The following is a 25292-nucleotide window of genomic DNA, read 5'->3' on the forward strand; positions in this document are numbered from 1 at the left end:
TTTTGCTGTCAGGCAGGAACGGAACCGTTGATAAGGCAACTTCCAATTGTTTCGTTTACTGCCTTCTGCCTTCTATGTACATACATCCTGCCTGCCTTGTCTGATTTGTGTACAAAGCCGCAAGAAGAACGTCATTATATTAATCTAGAAGATTCAAGTCTCTCGGGAGGGATCTACATATGTACATGTACGTGTTTTGAGTTCAAATCCAATGGCATTCATATATAGAATCGCATTCAGAAGCGGCAGGTATCGTCAAAAATTGTACATAACGACCCCTCTAGAAGTAACTTCGTACCATTTTATACCAACGTGAACCATCGTCAAAAGCAGCCTTTTTAGTTCGCAAGCCCGCCTTATAGACCAATATACATACCTATATAAGGCTTCGTGGTATTAAAAACTCAGCTGATCAATGTCTGGTTTCTTCGATATTCCATTTACCTATTTAGGAATTTAATAATTCGGCAGCCAGCTTTATAGGAGAAAATATTCATATTATCTTCGAGACGCGTACCTACAAGTGTAATATAATTGAATGAAAATGGCCTAAATCAGCCACAACGGCCCCCAACCGACGACTACATATTCCGAAAACGTTTCGAATGTCTACATGCCTCATTTTCAACCAACAAAATGCGGACGAGTCCAACGTCCATTATATTTGGTAAGGCATTCCTAGAGGCCGTTTCTGGCCTGTTGAAATATCAAGTAGCCTCCAAGTAGGGTTACATATTTTGATCTACGTATGCCTGCCTTGCCTCCATTTTTTCAGGGATTGAGTCGGTATACATAATATGCAGTTTTGATACCTAAGATAATGAGCGAATATATAACTAATTAATACCCCCGGAGGTTGTTTTCGGTTTTCCTGATATAGACTGCCGACGTCAGAGACTCATCAACAAACGTGCTCAATCTTCTCGGGCTTGTTATCCCTCTGTCCCAGGTCCGACTTTAGCACTCGGCCGAACAGTTCCAGCAACACCTCGAAGCATATCTTCGTGATGGCTGGATCATAGCGACCCTTGCTCAGTTCATCGCGGATGAAGGCGTGCTGCGCCCACGCGAACTCGTAGAAACTAAAGACTGTTCCAGAGCTCCTCAGCTTGTGTCGAATCAAGTCGCGGCCCTCGTCCGGAACGTGGGTGTCCTTGATGCCGAAAATCATGGCTACCTCGCCCTTGATTTCGCCGAGCCTGTCGATTGTGTGGTTACTGTTCGCTGGGCCCTCGACTGACAAGTTGGCCCCCGAATGAGGTCCCAACGTACGGGAGTGCACATCGGTAGCAAAGTACGCGACGGTTGCGCTTATCCGCGGATCAAGCTAGGGGCACGTCAGCGCAAGGGAGTTTATTCGAAGGCAAGAATCGTACACTAGCTCGTAGAGAAAGATGGCCACCCAGACACATTCCAGTACTGCCTATCCTGCCCGTACACGTAGGAAGACTGAGGAGGTAATCAACCGCCTTGTGAGAGTCCTCGTCATATGATTGAAGAGTCTATAACATGCTCGCGGTCAGCCGGCACTTAGTCGATATGTTATTAATTACATGGAGCCACGATCTTACCTTCTTCACCTTCCATTCGTTCCCCTGGTCCGTTCCCGGGCCATCGTAGGCTAGGGCTTCGGGACCAGTGAAGTCGTGATACGACGATGGAGCGGCAACAATATAGCCCTGACCTGCGATTTGACGCGCGAATCGCGCTACTGGGCCCGTGACTGTCCACGCGCTAGTTAGCGAGCTGCATAATAGTCGACGACTTGTCGTGCTGGATGCTCGACGATGATGATGATACCTTGATAGATCTCGCTGAATAGCACGACGCCAGGAAATCGACTGCCAACTCATCAGCAAACTTATGTCCGAGTCCCTAAGTGGAAAGAAAATAAAGGCCTTACGCATCAGGATATTGCGGGATGGTGGGATGGAATGTGAAAATTCCTGCCCAACGTTAGCGTCTCTAGTCGGGAGCCTCTACTGTCGCGGGGGCCTTCCTCACTCATCGACGTCTCCTTCCCATCCACGGTCGTTTGCACGTCGGTATGACTTTCGTTCAGCAGCATCTTGACCTTATAACACTGATCGAACCAACTACGATGTGAGATGCAAGACTTTGCTGGCCCGCGCGTTTCGAGAGGGATACCACCGATATAATTATATTAAGACCCCGCGCCGGCTGTGGGACTTGAAATGCGGGGGGCAAAATCAGCCCACAAAACCACGGCTCCGACTGAGATCGGCGATCACAAGGCCGGATATTTCCTGGTGCATCAGATGATATATCCGATCGTCGGGACCAGGCTACCCCATACGAAGATAGATTTGTGTATATCCAAGTATTATGCTATGCTACTGTGGGACTTGATGTTGTTCTCAGCATCTTCTCATATTCCCCAGTTATACCATGTATGATGTGGTAAACATACCGAGATCGCTTGGTAAGTGGTAATATAAACTAAGAGATAGGACAAATATATACTACCTACCTAGATAGACCAAACATCGTATGATTATTTCAGGCTGAACTACGTACATCCCCCGATTGGCTAGTGTTATTGCTTTCAGAGGTGAGGAACCCGAGAGCTCTGTAACAGCAAATTGACGATACTCAAAAACCCTTCTCCTAGGACGAAACCCTATAATTGTTGTCAGTGATGCTATTCAAAAATCTATTCATAATAATAGGGCACTCACCGACGCAAGGATAATAAGCGGTGTATCATCCTTCCGCAGATATATCCTCCAGTACCAGTTTATCAAACCACCGATAGTTCTTGCTAATGTGAAAGATGGGACGTTGTACATGCCTATAGAGTATGTTATTAGCAATAGACCTGATTCATCATATTTTCTTATTCTTACCAACTGCCACGGCGATCCCGCCAGGTATATATGCATGCCAACTCTTCCCAATCGCCTTTGCACGAAGGGCAGTGAAGATGGCGAAAATAACCGCTCCACCGATAGCATAACTCCTGGCCATCTCCGGCAACCCCTTCCCAGTAACCAACCTCGCAGTCGCGATCCATACGCGGCCGGTTGGTACTTGGAATAGTTCCCCGGGAACCTCATATACAGCGGTGTATAACCGATAGATGAACGCGCTGACAACAGCACCCACAGTCGCGCCAATGATCTGGCCCCAGAACTGCGCTTTGGGCGCCGCACCCAGTAAGTGGCCGGTTTTCAGATCTTGCATCAGATCACCCGCTTGTAATGCACCAGCTTCCGATACAGCGCCAGCCACCAAGTTAATGAGGACATTTGATTTGTGAGACTGCGGGATAATTAATGCGAAGAAAAGCTGTGCTAGCTTGCTGATTCCGGAAACGGGATTTAGGTCCGTTTCACCTAACGCTCGAACTCCCATAATGCTCAAAACCATTGCCATTAGAACGGCTATGATAGTGGCATATAGGGGAACTAGATCGCCAAACGTGATATGAATGCTAGCGATGCAAAAGAGGACCGATGCAAAGAGGCCGACACCAACTGTTCTAGTTCCGACTAGTTGCTCGGGGGGTGCATCATGTTGAACCCAGGCTCTTTGGGTGTTAACCGATTGCGTGTCGAATGGATTCCTACGCTCAACCAACGGGCTTGATAGGCCGTCTACATCCTCCAAGTTACTCGTGGCTACCGAAGTTCTCGGGTCGTCTTCGCTGCTTTGAATAGCTGTGTACCCTCTGGGTCGACTAAAGAATAAGTTCTTGAGCTCCTCATACTGAAATTGCCGTATTATACTGGCAGAGATGATCGGGTAATTCTTTAGAACTGGGGCGAAGGCAACGTATCCTAAGCTGACAATGGCATCTGCTAGCATAATAGCAAGGGAAATCCAGACAATCCAGCCTCTACTACCTTCTTCCCAATCATCGACCGGCCCTGGGGCCCAGCCCCGAAATTTAGCAAGGGGAGATAGAATACCCCAGCCAACTACCGCTCCGAGAAGCATATGTATAGTTGTAGAAGGACCCATTATAATGCCTTGACCGACGTACGCGAGGCTTGGGTTTAGAGTCCAGAGCCAAGTGTCGGCTGCCACCGTTCCGAAGATAGGGAGGTTCCTAAGCATGGGAAAGAAATAAGTGCAGAGGGTGTATAAGCCAGATATTCCAAACGTAATCAGAAGTAACCGGATATTAGAACCCCAGCTGTAAGGCTTTGTCGTCTCAGCGGGCGGTAGTCCATCAGTCGAATTAGCTACGTCACTCTCACTATCAACGCCTTCAGTTTGGAGAAGTGGTTGATTCTCCAGTGCTAGACTACCAAAAGTCGCGGCTTTCGATGTATTCAATGCGCCGTTGTTCTGAATCTGTCCTTTGCTATGAAGTACCCCAATGAGAACTGCGGTACTAAATCCACTTGGGAATTTCAATTGCTCTCTGATGATCACTTGACGGCGCCTAGGTGAGGTTAGGTACCAACATCGCATAGATCCGAAAGTGTCGTCGACTTACAACGGAACAGCAAATACAACACCAAAGTAGCAAAGGCCTAGAGACCATATTATGAGTTTCCACATGCTCAGTTTAATCGGACCTTGTTCTGATGAGTCCATCATGTACTCCATAGCTGGTATCTAATATTGGAATGGATCTGGTTAGTATAGCTACTATTTTCTTATTAGGCCCATCGCCACTTACCACGCCTACGAATCCACAACCAAGAGGCATAATTGCCATTCCGCCTGCCACCGATTGCACAAGCACATTTTCCACTGGGGAGAATGGAAATGTTAGGTGACGTGACAGAGTCTTGAAGATACCAAAGCCCAATAAACTAGCAGGCATTGTCATCATAGAAATCCAGCCAGTCTGTAGCCCGAAGTACATATTACTGAAACATATTCTACAATATGAAGTCAGTAATGACTACCTTTTTGATACATTTTATCTACTGCTTAACGGGGGGGTTTACATCATGTTCTAAAAGTGATGGTTTTATATAAGAAAGGGAGACGCGTCTACGTTTTGCTATGTAAGGGAAATAAAGAAATACACGTGTTACTCACATTAGCCCGACGAGTAGACCGACGGCGACGCCTCGAAGAGTAAAATGCCGGCCCTCCGGAAGGCGCTTAAGCTCTTCTTCGGTCCGGGGCGGGTACGGAGGAGCCATAACCTCGATACTCCCTCTATCGGGAGACATGGTAGCGGAATGATGACGTAACTTTAGATAGTAGTGACCAATTATAGAGTTTTAAGAAAATACTACTGCCTAAGAATGATAATCTATAATTATGTAGTCAGTCCGTATTAAGATGGATGATTTACACTTGATGTAATGATGAAATTAAGTTGAGTGGATGAAATAATAAACAGAAAGCATGGGACAACGGGAGGACTGATACCGATAATGACTGCTGCTGACCAAGCCGGGGATATCAAAGAAAGCGCTATCCCGTAACATTCCCACGAATCAACGCCAAGACCTCACAGCAGACCTGCTGTATTAGGTAAGTCCATATAACAACTTCAACATGCATTTAACCATTCTACAAACAAAAAAGAAACAAATTCTTAATAGCGTTTTTATGCAAGTATATTCATCCCCTTAACTGGCATTCAACTACACCTCCACTATTTTCAGTATTGATACATAGGGATTGGCCAGGAAAGAGAAAATGGCTAAATAGACCAATAATATTTACGGCTTATACTAACTATCGAACCTTTTCCTATTATGTTAATGAACGGCGTCAAGTCTTATGTACTAATACTGAAATAATGGAGATGTACCTAGTTAAATATCAGTCAAGGGGATAATTAGGTAACTATGCAAATCATTTAAGAGAAACAACACATATGCAGTTCGTAAAGCAACATGAAATATGCATAAAATAGGGTTGGAAGAAAAAGAAGATGCAGGGTTTAAACCAATCAAGTGTTCAGGGACAACAACAATACTGAGCCTTGTTCGGTTGGCCTCCTTCTATTTGATCGTCGGCAAGCACAGAGGATAGGGAATAGGGGAATAGGGGACTAAGGGACCACGTCCCCTCTTTCCAACCCAGATTTATCTAGATCAGGCTAGTGCGGGGTAGTAATCGATTATCAGCCGAATTCGGTCTTCCAATTTTTATATTTTTTCCTTCGTCATCTCCAGGAGAAACATACCTAGCCTTCGAGGGAACTTGGAGATCGTAAGACACCTAACCATTGTCCTTAGTCTTAGATTTCCACCATGTCGAACGGAACCAATGGCGAGACGACAGATGCCAGCTCGGACGATCGCAATGCCTCTCAAAGGTATTTGAGTACTAGGGGCGAGGACTATGATGTAGGAGCTATAGCGGTGCGATTCTCTATAGCAACTTTGCACTAACATGTTTCTTTAGTTTTCCTTTGAAGAGGTTGTTCTAAAAGGTCTAGCCAACGATGGCGGGCTTTACATTCCGGAGGAGATCCCTTCGGCGAGCGATTGGCAGAGCTGGAAAGACTTATCCTTTCCAGACCTTGCCCTCGAGATCCTATCTTTATACATAGCGCCGTCTGAAATTCCACGCGATGACCTAAAGGGAATCATTGACAGGAGTTATTCGACCTTTCGTGCCCCTGAAACCACACCGCTACGACATCTTCACGATAACCTATACCTACTAGAACTTTTTCACGGCCCTACGTTCGCCTTCAAGGATGTCGCTCTCCAATTTCTAGGTAACCTCTTCGAGTACTTCCTAGTACGAAAGAACGAGGGAAAGACGGGCGCCGACCGACACCACCTCTCTGTAGTAGGCGCCACAAGCGGTGACACTGGCTCGGCAGCCATCTACGGACTACGAGGAAAGAAGGACGTATCGGTCTTCATCCTTCATCCCAAAGGCAGGGTTAGCCCTATTCAAGAAGCACAAATGACCACGGTGTTGGATGCAAACGTGCACAATTTGGCAGTGAAGGGTACATTCGACGATTGCCAGGACATAGTGAAGGCTTTATTTGCCGACCCCGACATTAACTCGACGCTTAATCTCGGCGCAGTAAACTCGATAAACTGGGCAAGAATTCTCGCCCAGATCGTTTATTATTTCTACTCTTACTTTTCGCTTGTAAAGTCGTCTGGTCTGACTATTGGCGAAAAAGTCCGCTATGTTGTACCCAGCGGTAATTTCGGTGATATCTTGGCCGGCTATTTTGCACACAGGATGGGTCTTCCCGTGGAAAAATTGGTAATTGCGACAAACGAGAACGATATCCTTGACCGATTCTGGAAGACCGGAAAATATGAGAAAAAGCCCGCCCGTGGTCCGGAAGCGCAAGGCGGTCTGGCGGTCGATGGCGTCAAAGCTCACGAAGATGGGGTCAAGGAAACGCTGAGCCCCGCGATGGACATCCTCGTCTCGAGTAATTTCGAACGATTGCTTTGGTTCCTAGCTTACGAGTTTGCTGCCGTTGCCGGTATGGATGCTGAGTGGAACAGGAAGCAAGCTGGTCAGGAGGTGGCCGCATGGATGAAACAACTAAAGACGAGCGGTGGTTTTGGCCCAGTCTATCGGGACGTACACTCCAGTGCTAAGCGCGACTTTGAAAGCGAACGGGTGAGCGATTCGCAAACGATCGATACAATTAAAAATTACTTTAAGAAGATCGAATACGTCCTGGATCCTCATACCGCGGTAGGTGTAGCCGCATCATTGCGGTCATTAGGGCGTTCCAGGGTTCCTCACATCTCGCTTTCAACCGCCCACCCGGCCAAGTTTGCCGGCGCGGTTGACCTTGCGTTGAAAGATGAGCCCGGCTTTAACTTCGAGGAGAATGTTCTGCCGCCAGAGTTTGTGGGCCTAGAGGCAAAAGAGAAGAGAGTCACGGAAGTAGAGAACGACTGGCAGAAGGTCAGGGAGATTGTAAAGAAGCAAGTGGAGGAAGAATTAAAGGGTCAGGCATAGGGGCGGCGTTTGGAATTAAATTTGATTTCTGCATTGTGGCATTCTAGATACTTGCATTGGGCTCACTCGCTTGCATAGCTGCTCACGATACGTGGGTTGCTTTATATGAATTGATATCCTTGAAACTTATATCAACTGACGATGAGAATCACAGCTTAGTTATAACATCTACCTACGTACTATCAAGAGCAACGAGTGTTGCTCGTTAAGATCTATTTTATATGCAACATCAACCAAGATTCTACCCAGCAACTATATAACATATGCCCATGAACTGTCACACCGGCGAGTATCACATCAAAAGTCAAATCAAGTATGCAATATTATAAAGCAATTACGACGATATACAGCTTCGTATTAACACTTATATATCTATAGACTGAATCTCCATCGTCGCCATATGTACATACCACAACCAAAAAGGAATCCCGGACTCTGCTTTGCCCCACTAACCTTGCCTCGTTGCCCATCGTTTCCATTCACTTCATTCTCAGGTGGAATCCCATCGCTAACCGGCGAGTTCGCCGCTTAAGGGAGGTTCTGAACGGGGTAGCTCTGGTCAGGCTTGACGACCTGGCCGTCCTTGACCTGAGCGTCGGTGTACTGCGGCATGTTAGTTAACAACCCCGATGTCTTAGGTACAGATAGGAAAAGTAAAAGGTAGGCTGGCTGGCTGGCTGGGCTACTCACGGAAGGATACACGATCTGGCGCTTCGCATTGTCGACAACGGAGAAGGTGGTAAAGCCCTTGTCGTCGCCGAACTGGCCGCTCCAGCCGCTGGTAATGGTGAAATCACCGACGGTGACGGGGCCGCCGCTGGATCGGCTAGCCGGGGTCGAGCCGGCCGCCTTGACGGTGTACTTGACGGGGGTGGCGCCGGCGCCGTTGTCGATGCCGAAGGTCCAGTCGCAGGACTGGTCGGCGGCGTCGCAGCTGCGCGATAGGCTGGTGATGGTCCACTGGGTGGCGTTGGCGGCCATGGAGAGCGGGTGGGCGAGGGCGGCGGCTGAGAAGGCGACGATGGAGAGGAGGGCGGAGATCTGCATTTTGAATATGGTGAGGATGGACGGATGGATGGTTGGTTGGTTGGTATAAGGGATAGATAGGTATTATATATTATACTAGGTATTAGATAGAGGGCGTATAAGTCGATTGCTTACTAGGTAGTTAGGAGGAATTAAGTAGAGTGGTGAGGATAAATAAGATCGATGTCTTGGGCGATGTCGAGGTCTTATATATACTCGATCGAATACGATATGTGTACAGGTATGTAGGTAGATATGTATCCCTGGCCGGTCGATGATGAGGCGTGTAGTAGTGTCGTGTAATAGAGGTAGGTAAGTAGGGTAGGTAGCTTGAGACTATTCCCGGTCTGCTTGAAGGGTAGGGTAGGGTACCCCCCGGCTGCTCACGTTATATGTTACTACCGGTACCCATCTGGAATTCCGTTGCATCCATTCACACTCTGCAGCCCCTAGACCCGGCGCGACTTGCAAATCGGAGTACCTGGCTTCCTGGCTCCCTACATGCCTAACGGGTGCCCATCGCGCAGGTCCAGTCAGGTACCTCCCCGGCCTCGTATCCCGAGATTATGGAGCATTGAGAGGGGGACGGGTATTAGTGCATGATTCACGACCAACTCGATATGTATGTTAGGTACCGGTATGTATGTATGTATGTAGCGTCTGGCCGGCGGTCGAAGGTCGGGTTCCATTCGATCCGGCGCAGTGTAGGTAACATACATATGCAGCCTGGCTCCAGCCCGCAGAATACATAAGACCCCATGCTTGCGAACACGCCCAATTGTGGAGGATCGACCGTGTTCTGAGATCTGTGATCGCGTTAGAAGCCGGCAGACGGCAGACAGGGAAAGATCAGCAAGCGCCAAGCTCGTATTCCAACAGGGGCGTGCCGCCCCGCGCCCCTTGCAGAGGACGGTACGAGTGGGTAGTACAGAGCCAGAGCCGCGTGCTCCGATCCGTTGACTGCTTTCTTTTCGATCGGGATTAGGCTATTCGCCTGCTGCTGGCTGCTGGCTGCTGACTGCTTCTGTGCTGTGCTACATGCGTAACCGCTCATCTATGCAATATGTATCAGTATCTGCGTGGAGAGGGAACATGATGACATCGTGTCACGTAATAATATGTGCGCCGCAGTTGGAAATTATCCGGGCTGTAGGGTTAGAGGTTACACATTTCACTCTTCGTGTTCGAGAGTAACGAACCGAATCGGGCCTGATTAACAGACACTCTTTCAGTTCTTACTCAGATTCGACGGCCGTGTTTATTGCCACCTCCACTATGAGGGCATCATGCTGATGTCAACAACTTCAAGATGGTACCTATGTTCAATCCTCCCGTCTTACACTCTCGTTTGTTTTCCCTAGTTAGTTCCCAGGCAGGCTGGGGCCGGCATTGACAACTATACAACTCCACAGCAATAGCCTATTCAAAGACAAGGCTGGCTTAATTACTTCTTATTAGCTAAACTTCAAGTCTCAAAACCTAGCTAGTTATTGTCTTTTAAATCATGCTGTAAACGGACAAGTCTTGTCGATAAAAGCCGGTAGCGAGTTTAGCTCTATGGAATGCTATGCATGTTAAGAGAATCAACTGATACCAGGATCGGGGCTAAAGAATTCTCTATTTTTAATGCTTTAATGTCTTAAACTACCCTGTTTCAAGCCAGCCGTGTATGTGTATTCTTTGTTGTTCTAGAGTCTAGAAATACGGGACCAGCGTTAGGTTTTAACCCTTATAGCTTCGGAGCAATAACCTATTCGAAAATAGTTTAAGCGTTTCTCAGACTTAACTACTATTCTTTATTCTACATAGAAGCCTAATCAAACCCTTGCCAAATATCTCTTTGTAAGAGACAACATGCGGCTTAATGCTAGCATTGATGGTTAGCTTCGGGAGTCCTGCATCAACATGTCGGTTACTGGATACTTGGATTGCGCCCCTGAGATTGTTAGAAGTCATTCGATGCGTTGGCCATGCGAGCCAAGATGCACCTTACCCCCTGCCATTTTCTAGAAGAAGTTGGGCCTGATTCTCTTACCAACTGGCGGTCTATTATTAGCGTAGAATAGTAGATAGATATTTGTTGGTGACTGGAATGTTCATATTAGGTAGAGCTAGTTAAATACTATGACTAACGTCAACCAATGGCGGTGGCTCTGAGAAAAACAATTATATTGGGTACTCCTTCAAATCTTGAGTGTGTATGTAGCGAAGTAAGACATGGCAGAACCTATACGAAAGTGACCTTATGACTTGAGTCTCAGTAAAGACTCCAAGTTTCTCGTATCCCCATACGGGGATAAGAAGCGAAATTGGGTGGCTTTTAAAGCTTCTACTTCCGGACTTAATACTAGCGTCTCTTGTGACTATTAGAGAAGCCACCAAGAATCACTAGGTGAAGGCGGTAAATACCATACGACAAGATTGATACACATTTAGATATTACATAGCGTATCTACAACTGGACAACGCTGATTAATATTGCGAAGGCCGAACTCCTAGGTAATCATCTCCCGAGCGTGAGCTCAGACAGTAATGAATCAAAAACACAATCTGGACTTTGTTGATTCCATCCTTGAACGATAGCCCTTCTAACCTTCAATACCCTTAATAAACCCCAACCAATGACTCCAATACAGAAGATCGAGACCCAGTCTGTACAAATGAAAAAACCCTGCCCCAAAATTTAAAATCGCTTCCAAGTAAAAGTAATACGTGTAAATACAACCCTTATCCGCACATGTGCTCTATAGGTAGGTATCTATGTAGGTCTATGCCTCTAGATAACAATCCCCCTCTTAGACCAACCATTTCGGCCTTTCCAAGCCCAGAAAACCATGACCACCCCGATCCACACGGAGATCGTCATGGCCCAAAACGTGGACGAATAACACTTTGTGCCATAACAGAACACATCTTCATCAGCCCCTTTAGCCAGCGAAGGTGAATCGTGAGCACCGGCCTGATATTCTGCCGAGTAAATAAGACCCCACATCGTGGAACCCAGAGCGGGTGTGAGTGCGAGGATGCCGAAGTTGGTGCCGAAGTTCTCAACACCCCAGATCATCGTCACGATAATCGGCGTTAGGCTGAATACTGCGCCGTACCCTGCTCCAATCGCGCCAGATACAATCCAGAAACGTTCCCCGTGCTCCTGAACTGCACCGGAGGCCAGTACTAGCGTTCCGATGGATAAAATAATACCAGCAGCAATGAATATAACTATGCGTGAGACTGATATCTTTTGTCTTAGCTCTGGAAGGGAGGTTGGAAATCCCGTCTGAACGTGCTGGCTATGAGGACTTGGCGATAGCAGATCGCTCAGCGACGCCGCAAGTAAACGAGCAACCGTGCTCACCGCAGCCATAATAGAAACGTGTGTCGCCACGGACGTTTCATCTGACCTTGTGCTCGGAGAATATAAAGTTCCAACCACGGTGCCAAGATTGTTGATAAACGCTTCGCCCGGTCCAATGATGAGCCAAAAACCGATACCAAACCACCACATCGTATGATCCGACAAAAATCTCCTAGTCTCAGCATTGAGAAGCCAGGCCTTTTTCAGCCTAGCATTATCATCCTCGTCATCCTCATCCCTAGCCGGGTCTATGGCTCTAGCATCGTCATCGATGGCATCAATAGCACCGTAGTCCCGATGCGCTCGACGGTGAAAGACCTCGCTTCCCTCGAGGAGCCCGCTCCTCTCTAGTTCTTCTACCGCACCGTCGATGAGGTCCTCCTCGTCTACAATTCGCAGCGAAACGGTACCGATAAGTCCAAGGACAGCGAGAACGACGCTGAGGAACAGGAAGAAATGGAATACGTTTACATCTCTGGCTCCATCCGGCTGTGTTTCGTAGAGAATACGGCTCCCGATCTGACTAAGGACCATCCCACCAAGACCAAACGACGCAATGGGAGCAACCAGCATCAAGCCTCGGTATTTGCCTTGCCCAAAGTTCTTGGCGCATGTAGTAATAGCACCCAGGTACATACAGGACGTGCCTACACCAATAGCCACAAAAGCAATGAGCATAGGAGGGAACGTAGTTTTCACGCCCTTCACTCCATCCTCAACTTCTCCAAGACCCTTATGATATAACCCGGCCGCCAAACCGTACCCGCCTCCTAGCAGGATCGAGGCCAACAGGGAGAGCGGACCAGGTCCTACTCGGTCGCATAGAAATCCTATCACGGGGACCGGGAGGTACATAGAGAGGCTCATGGTACTAGCGATGCCGTTGATTTGGAATTGGGTGTAGTGTAGTCGCGATTGGAAGAGGTGCCCGTAGAGCGAGAAGACAGTGATGGACCCGGCGCAGAGAGCTGTGAGGATAGATACGACGAAGGCGACGGCGCGTAAGGCACGCGTCTTATGCCGGAGCTTCAGGTTTCGGGAAGCATCGCTGATGGTCGTGTTTGAGCTAAGCGACCCTAATGTCGAGGATGAACGCGATCGTAGGAGAGGCGACTGATCTAAGGTCGATGGCGTCGCCATGTTCACGACAAGGGGGGGTGGCAGTCCAACGAACTGCCAGTGAGCCCTAGATGATGAAGACCTAGGTAGCTCTATAAGATGATTTGGTTTAAAGGAATGACTTGAAGATGAAAGTTCCCATCTCCTGTATGTATTGGGAGGATGGGAGAATAAGGAATGGGAGATTCGATGTGACGTGCTTACCGTTACCGGATACAATAAGGCAGCCCTATCTTATCGGTCATAAGCCTATGAGCTCAGATGATGATGTACAAATCGGGGTACCTACATGAGGTATGTACCACCGAATGCGTGTGCCCTGTTAGGCTTTAGCAGCCGGCAGATCGGGCATTATGTAACACGTGCAGGGATTAATACTCCAGGATGGGCAGTACATAGGTACATACATACAGGTCGCACGTGCTATCGAACGTACTACATATTATGCATAAGTACATATATCGTGATATGCAGCTACTGAGCTTCAACAGCAACCATCGTAGGGCATTAGACGAGGAAATATTACGTTCTACATTAGGCTACTGTCACGGTCAGGAGTCACGTAGTCGTCTAGCTCCGCCAGACACCTACATGACTCAGTACCTGAGTCAGGTATCTTAGATGTGTATATATTCAGGCCTTGCAGCTTCCCCAGAACATCATCTTCTTCCTTACTGACCTTTTGGTCTCGTGATAGTTACTCCTTTGATATATATATCCAAAACTTTATATAGGCTTCCGTAATTAATACAAGCAGTATATTATATATGCTCAAAATTTATATAGCAAATAGACAGGATCAACAAAGTCCTATAGCTCAGGTGGCAGTTTACCTCTGAATTTGGACCTCCAATGCGCATGTCACTGTCTCGTTAGTACAAGGTATTAGCACTCTGTACAACTTGTATCTCGTCTTATTTGTTGACATAGACCTACTTAGTTAACTACTTAAATCAAGCCTTAAGCATAGTCCGCTTAATTTGCCTATCTATATGAGGCCAAATACTAAAATGGAGTCTGGCCCCTTAATTTTAGATACTATATTGAAATATAACCGTAGAAAGAGCCTTCATATACCACTGACAGACAAATATATTAGATAGTCAAACCTCTGGCTTGTATAAGTACAGCGATATATGCAGGAAGTAGGAAATCGGCTAGACACCGAGTTATTTCATGAAGAGCTCAATCTTAAATATCATAGGACTGTTGATGCATAGAGATATATCCAGTGAGGAATCATTTATTTTTATACTAATTCCCTGTGGCTTCATAATATGATAGCGCCCTTGTAATCTTTTACTACCCCTGGGGCATATCTTTTAACAGCAGGCTTCCTCAATCTTCTCTACTTAATATAGTGTGTCCTCTCTCGTAGTGAATGTATGACATTATGTTGTCTTGATATGATGTGAAAGGGCCTTCTAAGTTGACCATACAGTAAACTAGAAGATACTTGTTCATGATAGACTAAATATTATCTTTATCTACAGATAGGGGCTACCTATTTCTCTTTGGTGATTGGATATGGCAGAGGTATCCTAGTTTAAATAGAGCGCGATTAGACACCTAGGTAGATACGAAGATAGAGATATATGCCTACAACTTAGGCAAACAGGTAATGAGGTACTTACAATAGCGCCAGGAGGTTGTATATTGCATGTATATTCCTTTTTAAGGTAATGAATAAACATAAGCAGACGCGGTCAGAATAAATTATTAGACGTCAGGGCCATATCCCCAGTAGACACAACAAGAAATAATCGCAGGCTCGCCGTTGCCGTGTACCGCATTGTCCTAGCTGGATAATTTCTCTTAACAACTGCCTGTGGGTTCCATAGTGAGTGGTTACTAGGAGGTACTGGAAGTTTGCCAGTGGTTGTTAGGGAGATGAGACTGTCAACCCCTCTACAGACTGCAGTAACGACATTGTGGTCCCCGCACCTGTTAACTTTTGACTGAGGTCTTCACATAACTTCTTGCCTTGTTGCCGACCTGCTAACCTCATCAATATTCTTTTCTCTCAACACCTTAGCACATTTAGCATTGTAGTTTTCGCCGACAAATACCACGCTTTCCATCATTCTTTTCCTAGTATTCATTAAGAACTTCCCTTAAGATCTACACAATGTCTCATTATTCGACCTCGCCGATGACCATGGACTCTTCCGCGTCTAAGAAGGTCAACCCAGAGATCCCGTCGCCCATCACCAAGGGATACCTCGGAGAGATTGGACGCGTCATCTTTGATGATGTGAGCCGCAACACTGCCAAGGCAGACATCGCCCTCTACTACAAGCATAAGGCAGAGCTTGAGCAGCAGGGTATGCAGGTCAGTAGTTGTAAACACTTGCTATGTTTGGTTAATAATTAACGCGACCGGTGACTAGAGCGAGGCTGAATGGGATGGAAGCCCAATTGACTACGCGATGTACTATTACCACCGCTTCTTCCACGATGAAGGCTGCATCTGCCCTCACGAGTTTGGCCCAGGATTCAGTGGTCCTGGTAAATGGACCGGAGGTGCATACAATTGCTATAATCCCAAAGAGTTCGCAACTGCTCTCCCCGCCGCTAGCGGAAAGCTTCCTCATTCTGGTCTGGCCAATAAGCATGCTGGCGAGTCTTCGGTCAAGGCATCCAAAAACCTACTAGCCATTGAGCGAAAGCGATGGGAAAAGATCCAAGCTTACTGGCGCCACGAGTCCATCGAATCGCCGTTCGTGCCTTCAACATTCGATGAATATCTCAAGTTCAAGAATGACACCCTGAAAGCCAAGCAGCTTGCGATCATCAAGGTGATGGAAGACCCCAGCAACTCCATTCGCCATAAACAAACCCAACCCCGTGTTCAGATGTCTCCGAAGTTGCTTGAGATTCACAACACGGATAACCTTAGCCTGGTCAACTCTCGCGTTTCCATGTGGCATGAGAATCGCAACCTGTTTGTGCCTATCGACTGGCCACTTCGATGGGAATATGAGTATTATCAGGGACAGATGCCTTTGCCTCGAACTCAAGAGGTTGACTACCAGTTCGAGGATATGGTTGACCGATACAAGCTCTTCCCTGCCTACGGCCGTTTGGTCCCTCGCCAGTTCCGCAGAATTGCCACCCGGGCACTTGAGCCTACCCTCGATGGTATGACTAGACCAGAGTATTGGGACATAATCTGGGAGGGAGACAAGGAAGTCCCAGAATTCAAGACGGAGGAGCTCACTGGTTTCACACAGCAGCTCCTACAAGATATCGACGAGGACAAGCCCGTGATCTAAAATGTTCCGGATGATGGTAGTTTCATTGGTATTGTTTTTCGTTTCTTTTGTTGGTTTGTTAAGGTTCGCCATACCCAGGCAGGGAAGATTGATATTAGGGCACTGAAATGAGTTTATGCGGCGGAATAGGGCGGAATAGGGCGGAATAGGGCTGCACCTTGCGATGCATTTGAGATTTTATTAGTACACGAAGCAGACGCAAAGATGGTTAGTAGGTGGTATGACTTTTATGAATTAGGCACTGGATTTTTTTCATTATGTACTTTGCAGGGTAAGCCTTTGCTACCTGCTTGATGTTAAAGGGACTACCTTGACATTTATTTCTTAGCATTGCGCAGAACAGACAGAATGGACCAATCGATGAATAAATTGTACTGAAAGGAGAATGTTGGACGTCTTGAAATGCACGTGAATAATGGGTCTGCATGTTGCATGCTGCCTTGCACTTGCAGTTTCCCCTTAAATCGCATTGACCACATCCAATTTACGCGTGATTACCTAACCTTAGGTACCTAGGTAGATGTGCACAGACCAAGTAAGAAAGCCCTAGGTATCAAAGTACCTCCCCTCCGAAATTTTGGCGAGCCCACACTAAACTTTCCAAATTTACTTTGACTGAATTTCGTGAGCCTCCTTCAACTTTTCATTCCCGCGAAATTCAAACTCCGAGCGCTTCATCACCACCCTCAATTCCCTTCTCGATTGCCAACTGCTTTAGTCAGGTATGTCTCCCATTGCTAATATGATCAGTTGTTTGATCTTGCAAAGCATTCAACGGTCTTGCCTCTGTTGAATTTGCTGCTGCAAGATTTCTCACTGATCATCACCAAATTTTCATCAATCAACCTTCAACTCTTCAACTCCCTCCGAGGCTAACCACCCAATTTCCTGACCAGAAACCGCAATCATGGGTATTTCTCGCGACTCCCGCCACAAGCGCTCCGCCACTGGTGCCAAGCGCGCTTTTTACCGTACGTAGTATACCATCGCATGACCGTGTTTTCGAGATACGCCCCATATATCGAAAGCCCGTATGCATCATGTTTTTGTACAATGATCATACGTTCTGACCTCTCCACCAGGGAAGAAGCGCGCTTTCGAGGCCGGCCGACAGGAGGCCAACACCCGTATCGGCCCCAAGCGAATCCACACCGTCCGCACTCGCGGCGGCAACCACAAGCACCGTGCCCTGCGTCTCGACACCGGTAACTTTGCCTGGGCTTCCGAGGGTTGCACCCGCAAGACCCGTGTCATCGTCGTCGCCTACCACCCTTCCAACAACGAGTTGGTCCGAACCAACACCCTTACCAAGTCCGCCGTTGTCCAGATCGATGCCGCTCCCTTCCGTCAATGGTATGAGAGCCACTACGGCCAGCCCCTCGGCCGTAGACGCCAGCAGAAGTCTGGCAAGGAGGAGGAAGCCGTGAAGAAGAGCGGCGCCGTCGAGCGCAAGCAGGCTGAACGATACGCCGCCACCGGCAAGGTTGAGCCTGCTCTAGAGAAGCAATTCGAGGCTGGTCGTCTATACGCCGTCATTGCCAGCCGACCCGGCCAGAGCGGTCGTGCGGACGGATACATCCTCGAGGGCGAGGAGCTGGCTTTCTACCAGCGTAAGCTACACAAGTAGACGGTGAGCGGATGAAGGATGGCGGAGGGTCAGGTTATGAGGGCACTGCAAAATACCACGCACGATGGCACCGGTGTTCATGGATTCTATTCATCTTCGGCAACGGAAAGGGATCGCGTTTGCTAGGTTCTGATCAATAAAAGATCACCAGAGAGGCTTGCAGTGTCAATTGCCACGATAGTCACGATTATGTGAAATGTTATACTCTTTACTGTTACAATGTGATCTTGCTTTGCTTCGATAATAATCGTAATTGCCCTGGTTGAGACATATTCTCTCTGCTATACGTACTGGGTTTTCAGCGTGTCATTTGAACCTCGTTCCTAGAGAGGCTTGATTCGAGTTAGCTATCCGGAATACCATGATGCTAACCTCTTAGGCCATGGTATCATATCCTAAAGTGACATGAAGATTGTAGTAAGTAGCCTTGTACTTAAATGTCTTATACATAATGATCAACCCTCTTAGATTCCTAACATAGGCCATAGAGACCCTAAAATAGGAGCTTCAGACTATGCTAGTTGTCTAGTCTTAACTAGTAGTATCTATAACTCCTTGCGTCCCCATCTACGGCGCCTGGAACTCGTCTACATACTTTAGCTAAACTCAAGATACACATATTATAGCATATTCGCAACACACAACACCAGGGATAGCAACTGAATAGGTAGTCATTACGACAGAATGTGGTATTCATCGAACTGCTGCTTAGCTCTGATTCTATACAATGTTCCTCTCCCTCCCCTTCTCATCTGTTCTGTTCTTCCACAGGACCTCAGCCTGTCCACCTGTCCGAAAACATGTTCTTCATCCTCTCTTTCTCCCTGGTAAGCTGACTCCCCCTACGTTACGTGCACGCAAGCATGCAATGCCGTCGTCCCCCTATCCACCGACGAAGTGATACGACAGATATGATATGATATGATGCGAAAGTGATGTGACGTGACGTGGTGCTCCCCTCAGGGGCACAAAGCGGCTAATCTCGTTCTTCCCCTCTAATGCGTGATGTGATGTGCCTACCCACCTACCCCCTGCGACGTGGTAGGAAAACCCCCTCCCAATTACCGAAGATGATGATGGCACCGATGAATGGACAAGACGGAGAGAAGAAAGGAACAAGAAGAGGAAAATTTTCATCGCCTGGTGGCTGACTTGTTGAGCTCAGCCTAGACAGACGCCTATGCTAGTAGCGGCTTTAACTACTACTCTCGATAGAAAAGGGACACGCTTGACAAAATGATAAAACCTGACTTCGTAGATACCCAGACGTAGCATGGCAAGGTGCGGATAGTCCGAAACTATGTATGTATGTAATGTGCTTGCTTGCTCCTGCTCCCTTTTCCCCCTGGTGGATTGTCTGACTTACAACAACCGTAGAAGCTACTTTGTACAAGAATGGGAATGGGGGTGAACCGGGAGGTCGTTGGCGGGAGCATGATCAAGGGAGAGGACCAGCTCAGGCAAACTGCCGCTTGAGTTCGGCCCATCTCTTTTGCAAGGTCTCGTGCTGGGAGTTAATCTGTTACAAGTGGTTAGTTAAGACCGCTCAGGTATCAAATGGAAATAGGAGATTGCATACCTCGGCATATCGCATCTTGGTCTGAACCAATTCCTCTTCAAGCTCTTGGAGCTCCTTTTCGAGTCTTCTATTCTCTTCGTGCACCTTCTCGTTTCTCTTCATTAGGTCCTCACGCTCGAGCTTCCAGGCTCCTTCTAACTCTGCAGGTTGCTGCTCGATGACGTGGCGAAGTTCCTTGACCTGGCCGGTCAAGCTTTCGTTCTGATCTTTAAGCTCTTCATTTTCGATCTTGGTATGAACTAGGTCCGTTGTCACGGTTGCCTGTTCACGATCGCTCGCTTCCAGTCGTTCTTCGAGCTTCCGAATCTTGATAGCCTGACTCAAGTTCGTGGTCTTCAGATTTTCAAGTTCCTTCTCTTTCTCTTTTTCAACCTTCGTCTTTTCTTCCCATTCGGCCGTGTAAGCCTTGAGCATCTCAGGTGTAATCTTCACTTCACATGCGTCCTGAACTAATTGATCTGCCCGGTAGACCTCCTTGTCAGCGCTTGAAGAACTGCTACCGAAAAAGCCATTCTCGAGGATGCTGCCAGCGCTCGGTGACTGATCGATGTACACATCAAAAAGTTTGTCTCTTAGGAAGTTCGTCAATTGGCCCATGTCTGTCATCTTGAGCAGCGCCGCTGAATTCTTTTGCATAAGGACAATACCAAATTTCAAAATCGCAGATAAGCCTTCGGAGAAGATAAGATCGTAGATTCTTAGCACGAGCTGCAGAGGGAATCTGTAGGCAAAAAGAGTAAGGAACCATTGCGTCGCGTACAAATGGGGCGATATCCCACGACGGTGCAAATGGCAATAAAGAGCGGGCTCGAAATCCTCAAGTAACCTCTCGAACTGATATAGGTGCATGTGCAAACCTGGCATGTCCTGAATAAACAGGTCGCGTAGCTTATATTGATTCATCAGCCGGACGAGTATACTAAACGCCTCGTCCTCCGACATATTAAAAAGGAGGGGCATAATCAAGAAGTTCATTCCTTGAGCATACCCAACGGCTTCATCGAAGAGCGCATAGGCCTTGCAGACGCCAAATAGACCGTCTTGCAGGCCAGCAGCCGCTGCATACTTTGAGAAACTTGTTCGGGCGCCGATATCCCTTTTAATAGCCCTCTCTAGTCTTTGAAGCGATGCTGCGTCTTCCTTTTCTTTGCGTTTCCGCTCAGCTGCAGCTAAGGCTTGGGCCTTCAGGGCTGCTTCTGACGGCTCTGAAGATGTCGGTGATGCCTTCTTACCACTACCGCCAGATACTTCTGACTGGATAGAAGACGCTGAAGAGGCCACCGCCTCTCTTTCGGAGCTCAAGTTGCCATTGCTCGAAATACTGACAGAGGTAGCATTGCTGTTACGGTCTTTGTTCTTCTCAGAGCCTCGAGCCAGCAACTCCCTGTACACCCTTTCAAGGTCCTCACTCTTACTCTGGGCAAGTACTTGCCATACTACCCCCCGGATCACATTAGGGATGCCCGTAACAATCGCCTTGTTGAGCTCCTCTGGGTTTGTTCTCGCGACAGCAGCTGGACCTTCATAAACTACGGATTGCCAAAGATCCCAATCAACCTGAGCATCCGCAATGGTGGAAGGGCCAGCAGACACGCCCGAGACCGTTCCAGGGGCCAGGTTTGTGTCTGGGTTTGGCGGTAAAGGGGATGGCGGGGGAAAGTTCGCATCTGGATAGCTCTCGCCAGTCGGGCTCAGAACTCCCAAAGTCGACGCCTTATCATCTTCCTCGGGGTTGAGGGAAATACCAGCCTCTTCCCGCATTCGTACGTACTTAAACCTGTCTTTCAAACTATTTCTCGACAAACGAGGTCCTCCGTCGCCTTCGTTTTCCTCGTCGAGCTTGCTAAGCATCATTTCAGGATTACTAGTTAACGTAGCAACCGAACTTGCTGTGTTCCTTCGTGATGTAGCCGCTGTAATGGGCGGCGACGTGACGGCGTCCTTTTCCTTCTCCTTATGCGTAGAATTCCGTGATAACCAAGAAAACGGTCCTGTTTTTCGGGTTGGGGCTGCAGAAGCCGCAGCCGGTGCGGCAGTAGTAGGGTTCGGGCTTGTTTTTGGCGGTGATTCTGTAGCGGGAGGAGACGGAGACCAAGGCATTGTTATTCCAATATTGCCAAGAGAGAGTTTTTTGGCGGGCTGTTTGGCTGCTACAATAGCTGGTGCCTCTAGATTAATATATTAGCGAGTGCACTTGTTGATTACAATAGAATGTACAATGGGATGGTTAACAAACCCTTTGGTTGTTGTTGTTGTTCTGTGACCCCATCACTGAGGTCAACATTGTCTAAGGATGCGTTCGAATTGCGCGCGGATCTGGTTGTAGGTGAAGGTTTGGTAGCCTCTTCGCCTTTCTCGTCTTTTTCGTCCTTCTCATCCTTAAGGTCAATCTCTTTGAGGTTCTCTTTTACGATATCCTTTACGTCCTCCTTTTCCTTTTCATCTTCCTTTTCCACTTCTTTTTCCTCGTCTTTCTCCTCTACTGCATCTCCATTTGGCTTGGCTTCGCTCTCTTCACTCTCTTCGTCCTCTTCGTTCTCTGGCGATTCTGGAATACTATCTGCAGCACCGCTATTTGGTCGAGGTGAAAGTTTGCGATTTGTTAGGGACCTTATAGATCCTGTGTCAATAGCATCTTCAAAGGTGTCCTTTACATAATTGCTAATTAGCTTTCCTAAGTTTTATGACGTGCTGGAATGTAACCAAAGCTACCTAGGTAGGTATGTAGTCACGCTTTAAACAAAGGGGTCACACATGTGAAGATAAGATAATCGACGTACCGTGTCCTTGTCCGAAGGGGTCGGCGACCCAATGACCTGGGGAGCAGCTTCAGACGTATGCGGCTCCTCTGGGCCAGACATGATAGCTACCGGTAATAGTTCTACGCAGAGGGTGTGTCGAGTTTAGGTTGGAAATGAGGTTGTCGTGTGAGTTGGTCTAGCATCTATCGAGTCTATGTGGGCAGGGCCTCGGCAACAATGCAAGGTACCTAATCTTTCAGGAGGTGACCAGACGAACGGACAATGGAAACGCGACGCGATCAACTCGGAGGGACGTCTTGTTCTTCGTCGAAAGGGAATTATTATTTGGTACTAAACAATGATCACAGACCGTAAAAAGAAGTGCATGGGAGAAATGAAAGAAGGTGAAATTCGAAAAGATGCACTTTAGATACACCGTTCGTTTGTAATTGTTTCCCCTTCCCCCTTCGTACGAACTGACTAAACGTGACTAGGATTGATCTGTGGAGTTCTGAACTGTAGGAATGGATCTCGAAAATCCAATTGCGACGCACGGCCCTATACCAACCGTCGCTTCAGCGCCAAGCTTCCCGCCCTTTAGTGTATGGATGGGTTTATGATGGGCTATGGATGAGCTTTAGCCAGTAGCGTGTCGCGTAGTTTGCCGCTAGAAGCGTTAACTAACAGCCCTGGTGCCCACTATTCCGGGCTAGTTCAGGGGTTCCTTAGGGCGTCCATATTTTAGTCCTTGCACATAAATCCATACATGTAGGTAGCACCGCCTGCGTGGTATTGTACATACCTAATGTACAATAATCCGCGTAGGTACTCCCGTCAGTTACATTTGTAGGTAACACCTAACAAAAGCAATGTGCGTCAAGTCTGGTAGGACAAGATGTCACCAAGCAGCAAGACGAAATTGAACATCTATGATCACAATTTCAACTCAACACTGCATCATCTATCATCTATCATCTTTTACCGTAAGTTGGTACTATGACATCACCAGGACTATTAGCATAAGACGTATTATGCTTCTTCATATCAACGCTGGGTCTTCTCATCAGACGATCCATTGATTGATGCAACGTACGCCTATGTATGTACATAAGTATCAACGTTTCTAAATTAAGCTCAAAGAATCCCATTAACCATTCATCCATGTGAAAGAACCATTTAGCGCCAACGCCTCGAACAGCCGCCACGTTTGCGTTATCGATATCTTAGGTACGTTATCGGGAAGCTCTCAACACCAACAGGATGCCCGCATACGTAAACGCCGTATGCCGGCCCCTTTCCACATGCATCCTGGCATCAAAGTAATGGGCCGTTATGTACGATGGCGTTTCATGCATGGCTAATTGTTTATTAAATTGCTATTAAATTGCGTGTAATATTCTGGAAGGCAAACGAGGGAGACTGGTAACCGTTGTCTTACGAGGAGATTATAACATCATAAAACATTGCAGATTTCTAAGACTTATAAAAATTAGGATAACACTGCATATAGAATATCGTATTACGTGCCTCTATCCACTTATACTCTTGAAGCCATGGTTCATCAGCTCGTCCAACAATTAGGTTTTCTTTAGAGACAATTATATGCAGTTAACAATGTTTCTTTGTGTGGCGTTCTGGATTGTTTTGGATTCAATATGACTTGCATACAGGCACCTTACCTTGCATGCGTACATGTAGCTTTCAGACAACCTTCAATAAGACTTTAATAGATCCGAGGTAAGGTATTATGCATCGCCGCTAACCAAAACCAAGTACACATGCATTTCCCGTAAGATATTATTGTTCGTGGAAGTAGTCAAAGCTTAGTAGCCTCCTCTTTTAAGCGAGTGCGGCCTCATACATTGCCCTCGTATTGTACGTGATATGTCATTACCTTAATAGTAACTTGTTGTGTCATAAATCACAAGTGATATGACATTACCTATACGTATAATGAAGCCCATTGAAACCCCAGCTAGAAATATTCTAGGCAAGCTATTGCTAAGAACCGAACTACTTATATATACATATCCATATGGTAACCCTATCTCATGTGGATCCTTGCTTATTATTAAGTTAAAAAATATATTTCACGTAGTCGAGCTTTATTGAAGGCATTTCCTTTTTATATAGGCTTGATAGGTAAGTATATGCCACAGTAGAGTCTAGAGGCAGAAATTTCTCCATCTTGTCAAGTCTGAATTATATATGAACACATTTTCAACTGCCACCAGTATGAATTAGATATCTCTTAAAGATCTGTCCCGTGGCCGGCTCTTTTGTGAGGTGCTTTCTCAAAAGACGTATCCAAAGTTGCGCGTCTCCATTCAGTTCACAGTTAGATAGAGCTGCAGAGTGGCCATTGACAGAAAACCAGCATGATGTCCTTCGAGAACACTTGCAGAGAAATCTAGGCAATCCGGAATGGAAGGACACGTTGGGATAAAGCAGTCTGCTATCAAAACTTCCAATGGACTCTCGGGATATCCCTAGGCTAGGTCACTAGACCAAAAGATGAGCAGGAAGGGCGTTTCGTAAAGTATTAGAAAGTTATCCCTGCGATTACCGAGACGGTAGAACAAAGGGGTTGGTGAATCATGAATGTGCGCCAGCCGCCCCGTACTTGTATTTGTAATTATTCGGGTGACAATGTAGTTGCTTTCCTCGTCGTTCTTCGTAT

At 47.1% G+C, this 25292-nt stretch overlaps 8 protein-coding genes across 8 annotated transcripts; 3 read left to right on the forward strand and 5 right to left on the reverse strand.

Moving 5' to 3' along the window:
* Positions 1–564: 564 nt before the first annotated feature.
* Positions 565–2317, reverse strand: F5Y00DRAFT_44067 (dienelactone hydrolase). Its single transcript, XM_048013666.1, has 6 exons — positions 2005–2317; positions 1904–1946; positions 1801–1841; positions 1572–1723; positions 1377–1502; positions 565–1327 (listed from the first exon to the last, which is right to left on the reverse strand). Exons 1-6 carry the CDS (start codon positions 2066–2068, stop codon positions 902–904), a joined length of 852 nt encoding a protein of 283 aa, XP_047866149.1. The 5' UTR covers positions 2069–2317; the 3' UTR covers positions 565–901.
* Positions 2318–2491: 174 nt separating this feature from the next.
* F5Y00DRAFT_44118 (OPT superfamily oligopeptide transporter) lies at positions 2492–5345 on the reverse strand. Its single transcript, XM_048013667.1, has 6 exons — positions 5020–5345; positions 4652–4856; positions 4466–4587; positions 2868–4411; positions 2700–2812; positions 2492–2641 (listed from the first exon to the last, which is right to left on the reverse strand). The coding sequence occupies exons 1-6, from the start codon at positions 5154–5156 to the stop codon at positions 2567–2569; spliced, it is 2196 nt and encodes a 731-aa protein (XP_047866150.1). The 5' UTR covers positions 5157–5345; the 3' UTR covers positions 2492–2566.
* A 553-nt stretch (positions 5346–5898) lies between these two features.
* F5Y00DRAFT_233948 (threonine synthase) lies at positions 5899–8066 on the forward strand. The gene is made up of 2 exons (XM_048007366.1): positions 5899–6287; positions 6346–8066. Exons 1-2 carry the CDS (start codon positions 6192–6194, stop codon positions 7888–7890), a joined length of 1641 nt encoding a protein of 546 aa, XP_047866151.1. The 5' UTR covers positions 5899–6191; the 3' UTR covers positions 7891–8066.
* Positions 8067–8224: 158 nt separating this feature from the next.
* F5Y00DRAFT_233949 (uncharacterized protein) lies at positions 8225–9048 on the reverse strand. Its single transcript, XM_048007367.1, has 2 exons — positions 8581–9048; positions 8225–8493 (listed from the first exon to the last, which is right to left on the reverse strand). The coding sequence occupies exons 1-2, from the start codon at positions 8935–8937 to the stop codon at positions 8419–8421; spliced, it is 432 nt and encodes a 143-aa protein (XP_047866152.1). The 5' UTR covers positions 8938–9048; the 3' UTR covers positions 8225–8418.
* A 2281-nt stretch (positions 9049–11329) lies between these two features.
* Positions 11330–13693, reverse strand: F5Y00DRAFT_233953 (putative transporter MCH1). Its single transcript, XM_048007368.1, has one exon. The coding sequence runs from the start codon at positions 13409–13411 to the stop codon at positions 11693–11695; it is 1719 nt and encodes a 572-aa protein (XP_047866153.1). The 5' UTR covers positions 13412–13693; the 3' UTR covers positions 11330–11692.
* Positions 13694–15518: 1825 nt separating this feature from the next.
* F5Y00DRAFT_260953 (uncharacterized protein) lies at positions 15519–16665 on the forward strand (the record flags this gene model as incomplete). Its single annotated transcript, XM_048011109.1, has 2 exons — positions 15519–15722; positions 15781–16665. The coding sequence occupies 2 exons, from the start codon at positions 15519–15521 to the stop codon at positions 16663–16665; spliced, it is 1089 nt and encodes a 362-aa protein (XP_047866154.1).
* A 608-nt stretch (positions 16666–17273) lies between these two features.
* On the forward strand, positions 17274–18564 carry F5Y00DRAFT_233956 (ribosomal protein S8e/ribosomal biogenesis NSA2). The gene is made up of 3 exons (XM_048007369.1): positions 17274–17387; positions 17562–17636; positions 17748–18564. Exons 2-3 carry the CDS (start codon positions 17573–17575, stop codon positions 18290–18292), a joined length of 609 nt encoding a protein of 202 aa, XP_047866155.1. The 5' UTR covers positions 17274–17387; positions 17562–17572; the 3' UTR covers positions 18293–18564.
* A 1024-nt stretch (positions 18565–19588) lies between these two features.
* On the reverse strand, positions 19589–22853 carry F5Y00DRAFT_44266 (RabGAP/TBC). The gene is made up of 4 exons (XM_048013668.1): positions 22652–22853; positions 22108–22519; positions 19872–22039; positions 19589–19811 (listed from the first exon to the last, which is right to left on the reverse strand). Exons 1-4 carry the CDS (start codon positions 22730–22732, stop codon positions 19749–19751), a joined length of 2724 nt encoding a protein of 907 aa, XP_047866156.1. The 5' UTR covers positions 22733–22853; the 3' UTR covers positions 19589–19748.
* Between the last annotated feature and the right edge of the window lie 2439 nt (positions 22854–25292).

This window comes from Daldinia vernicosa, assembly GCF_022497035.1.
Source record: "Daldinia vernicosa strain CBS 139.73 unplaced genomic scaffold F5Y00scaffold_16, whole genome shotgun sequence".
Lineage (NCBI taxonomy): Eukaryota > Fungi > Ascomycota > Sordariomycetes > Xylariales > Hypoxylaceae > Daldinia > Daldinia vernicosa.

What these genes read in the sequence shown, in the direction of transcription:
- F5Y00DRAFT_233949 (XM_048007367.1), bottom strand. Translation starts at nt 8,937, where the DNA reads ATGCAGATCTCCGCCCTCCTCTCCATCGTCGCCTTCTCAGCCGCCGCC. An exon ending in GCCAGATCGTGTATCCTTCC is followed by an intron (nt 8,494 to 8,580) that starts GTGAGTAGCCCA and finishes AACATGCCGCAG; the next exon opens with TACACCGACGCTCAGGTCAA.
- F5Y00DRAFT_233956 (XM_048007369.1), top strand. Translation starts at nt 17,573, where the DNA reads ATGGGTATTTCTCGCGACTCCCGCCACAAGCGCTCCGCCACTGGTGCC. An exon ending in TGCCAAGCGCGCTTTTTACC is followed by an intron (nt 17,637 to 17,747) that starts GTACGTAGTATA and finishes CCTCTCCACCAG; the next exon opens with GGAAGAAGCGCGCTTTCGAG.
- F5Y00DRAFT_44067 (XM_048013666.1), bottom strand. Translation starts at nt 2,068, where the DNA reads ATGCTGCTGAACGAAAGTCATACCGACGTGCAAACGACCGTGGATGGG. An exon ending in ATTCAGCGAGATCTATCAAG is followed by an intron (nt 1,724 to 1,800) that starts GTATCATCATCA and finishes GCGCGTGGACAG; the next exon opens with TCACGGGCCCAGTAGCGCGA. An exon ending in ATCTTTCTCTACGAGCTAGT is followed by an intron (nt 1,328 to 1,376) that starts GTACGATTCTTG and finishes ACGTGCCCCTAG; the next exon opens with CTTGATCCGCGGATAAGCGC.
- F5Y00DRAFT_44266 (XM_048013668.1), bottom strand. Translation starts at nt 22,732, where the DNA reads ATGTCTGGCCCAGAGGAGCCGCATACGTCTGAAGCTGCTCCCCAGGTC. An exon ending in CCCCTTCGGACAAGGACACG is followed by an intron (nt 22,520 to 22,651) that starts GTACGTCGATTA and finishes AATTATGTAAAG; the next exon opens with GACACCTTTGAAGATGCTAT. An exon ending in ACAACAACAACAACCAAAGG is followed by an intron (nt 22,040 to 22,107) that starts GTTTGTTAACCA and finishes ATATTAATCTAG; the next exon opens with AGGCACCAGCTATTGTAGCA.
- F5Y00DRAFT_233953 (XM_048007368.1), bottom strand. Translation starts at nt 13,411, where the DNA reads ATGGCGACGCCATCGACCTTAGATCAGTCGCCTCTCCTACGATCGCGT.
- F5Y00DRAFT_44118 (XM_048013667.1), bottom strand. Translation starts at nt 5,156, where the DNA reads ATGTCTCCCGATAGAGGGAGTATCGAGGTTATGGCTCCTCCGTACCCG. An exon ending in GTTGTGGATTCGTAGGCGTG is followed by an intron (nt 4,588 to 4,651) that starts GTAAGTGGCGAT and finishes TTCCAATATTAG; the next exon opens with ATACCAGCTATGGAGTACAT. An exon ending in GTTGTATTTGCTGTTCCGTT is followed by an intron (nt 4,412 to 4,465) that starts GTAAGTCGACGA and finishes AACCTCACCTAG; the next exon opens with GCGCCGTCAAGTGATCATCA.
- F5Y00DRAFT_233948 (XM_048007366.1), top strand. Translation starts at nt 6,192, where the DNA reads ATGTCGAACGGAACCAATGGCGAGACGACAGATGCCAGCTCGGACGAT. An exon ending in CTAGGGGCGAGGACTATGAT is followed by an intron (nt 6,288 to 6,345) that starts GTAGGAGCTATA and finishes ATGTTTCTTTAG; the next exon opens with TTTTCCTTTGAAGAGGTTGT.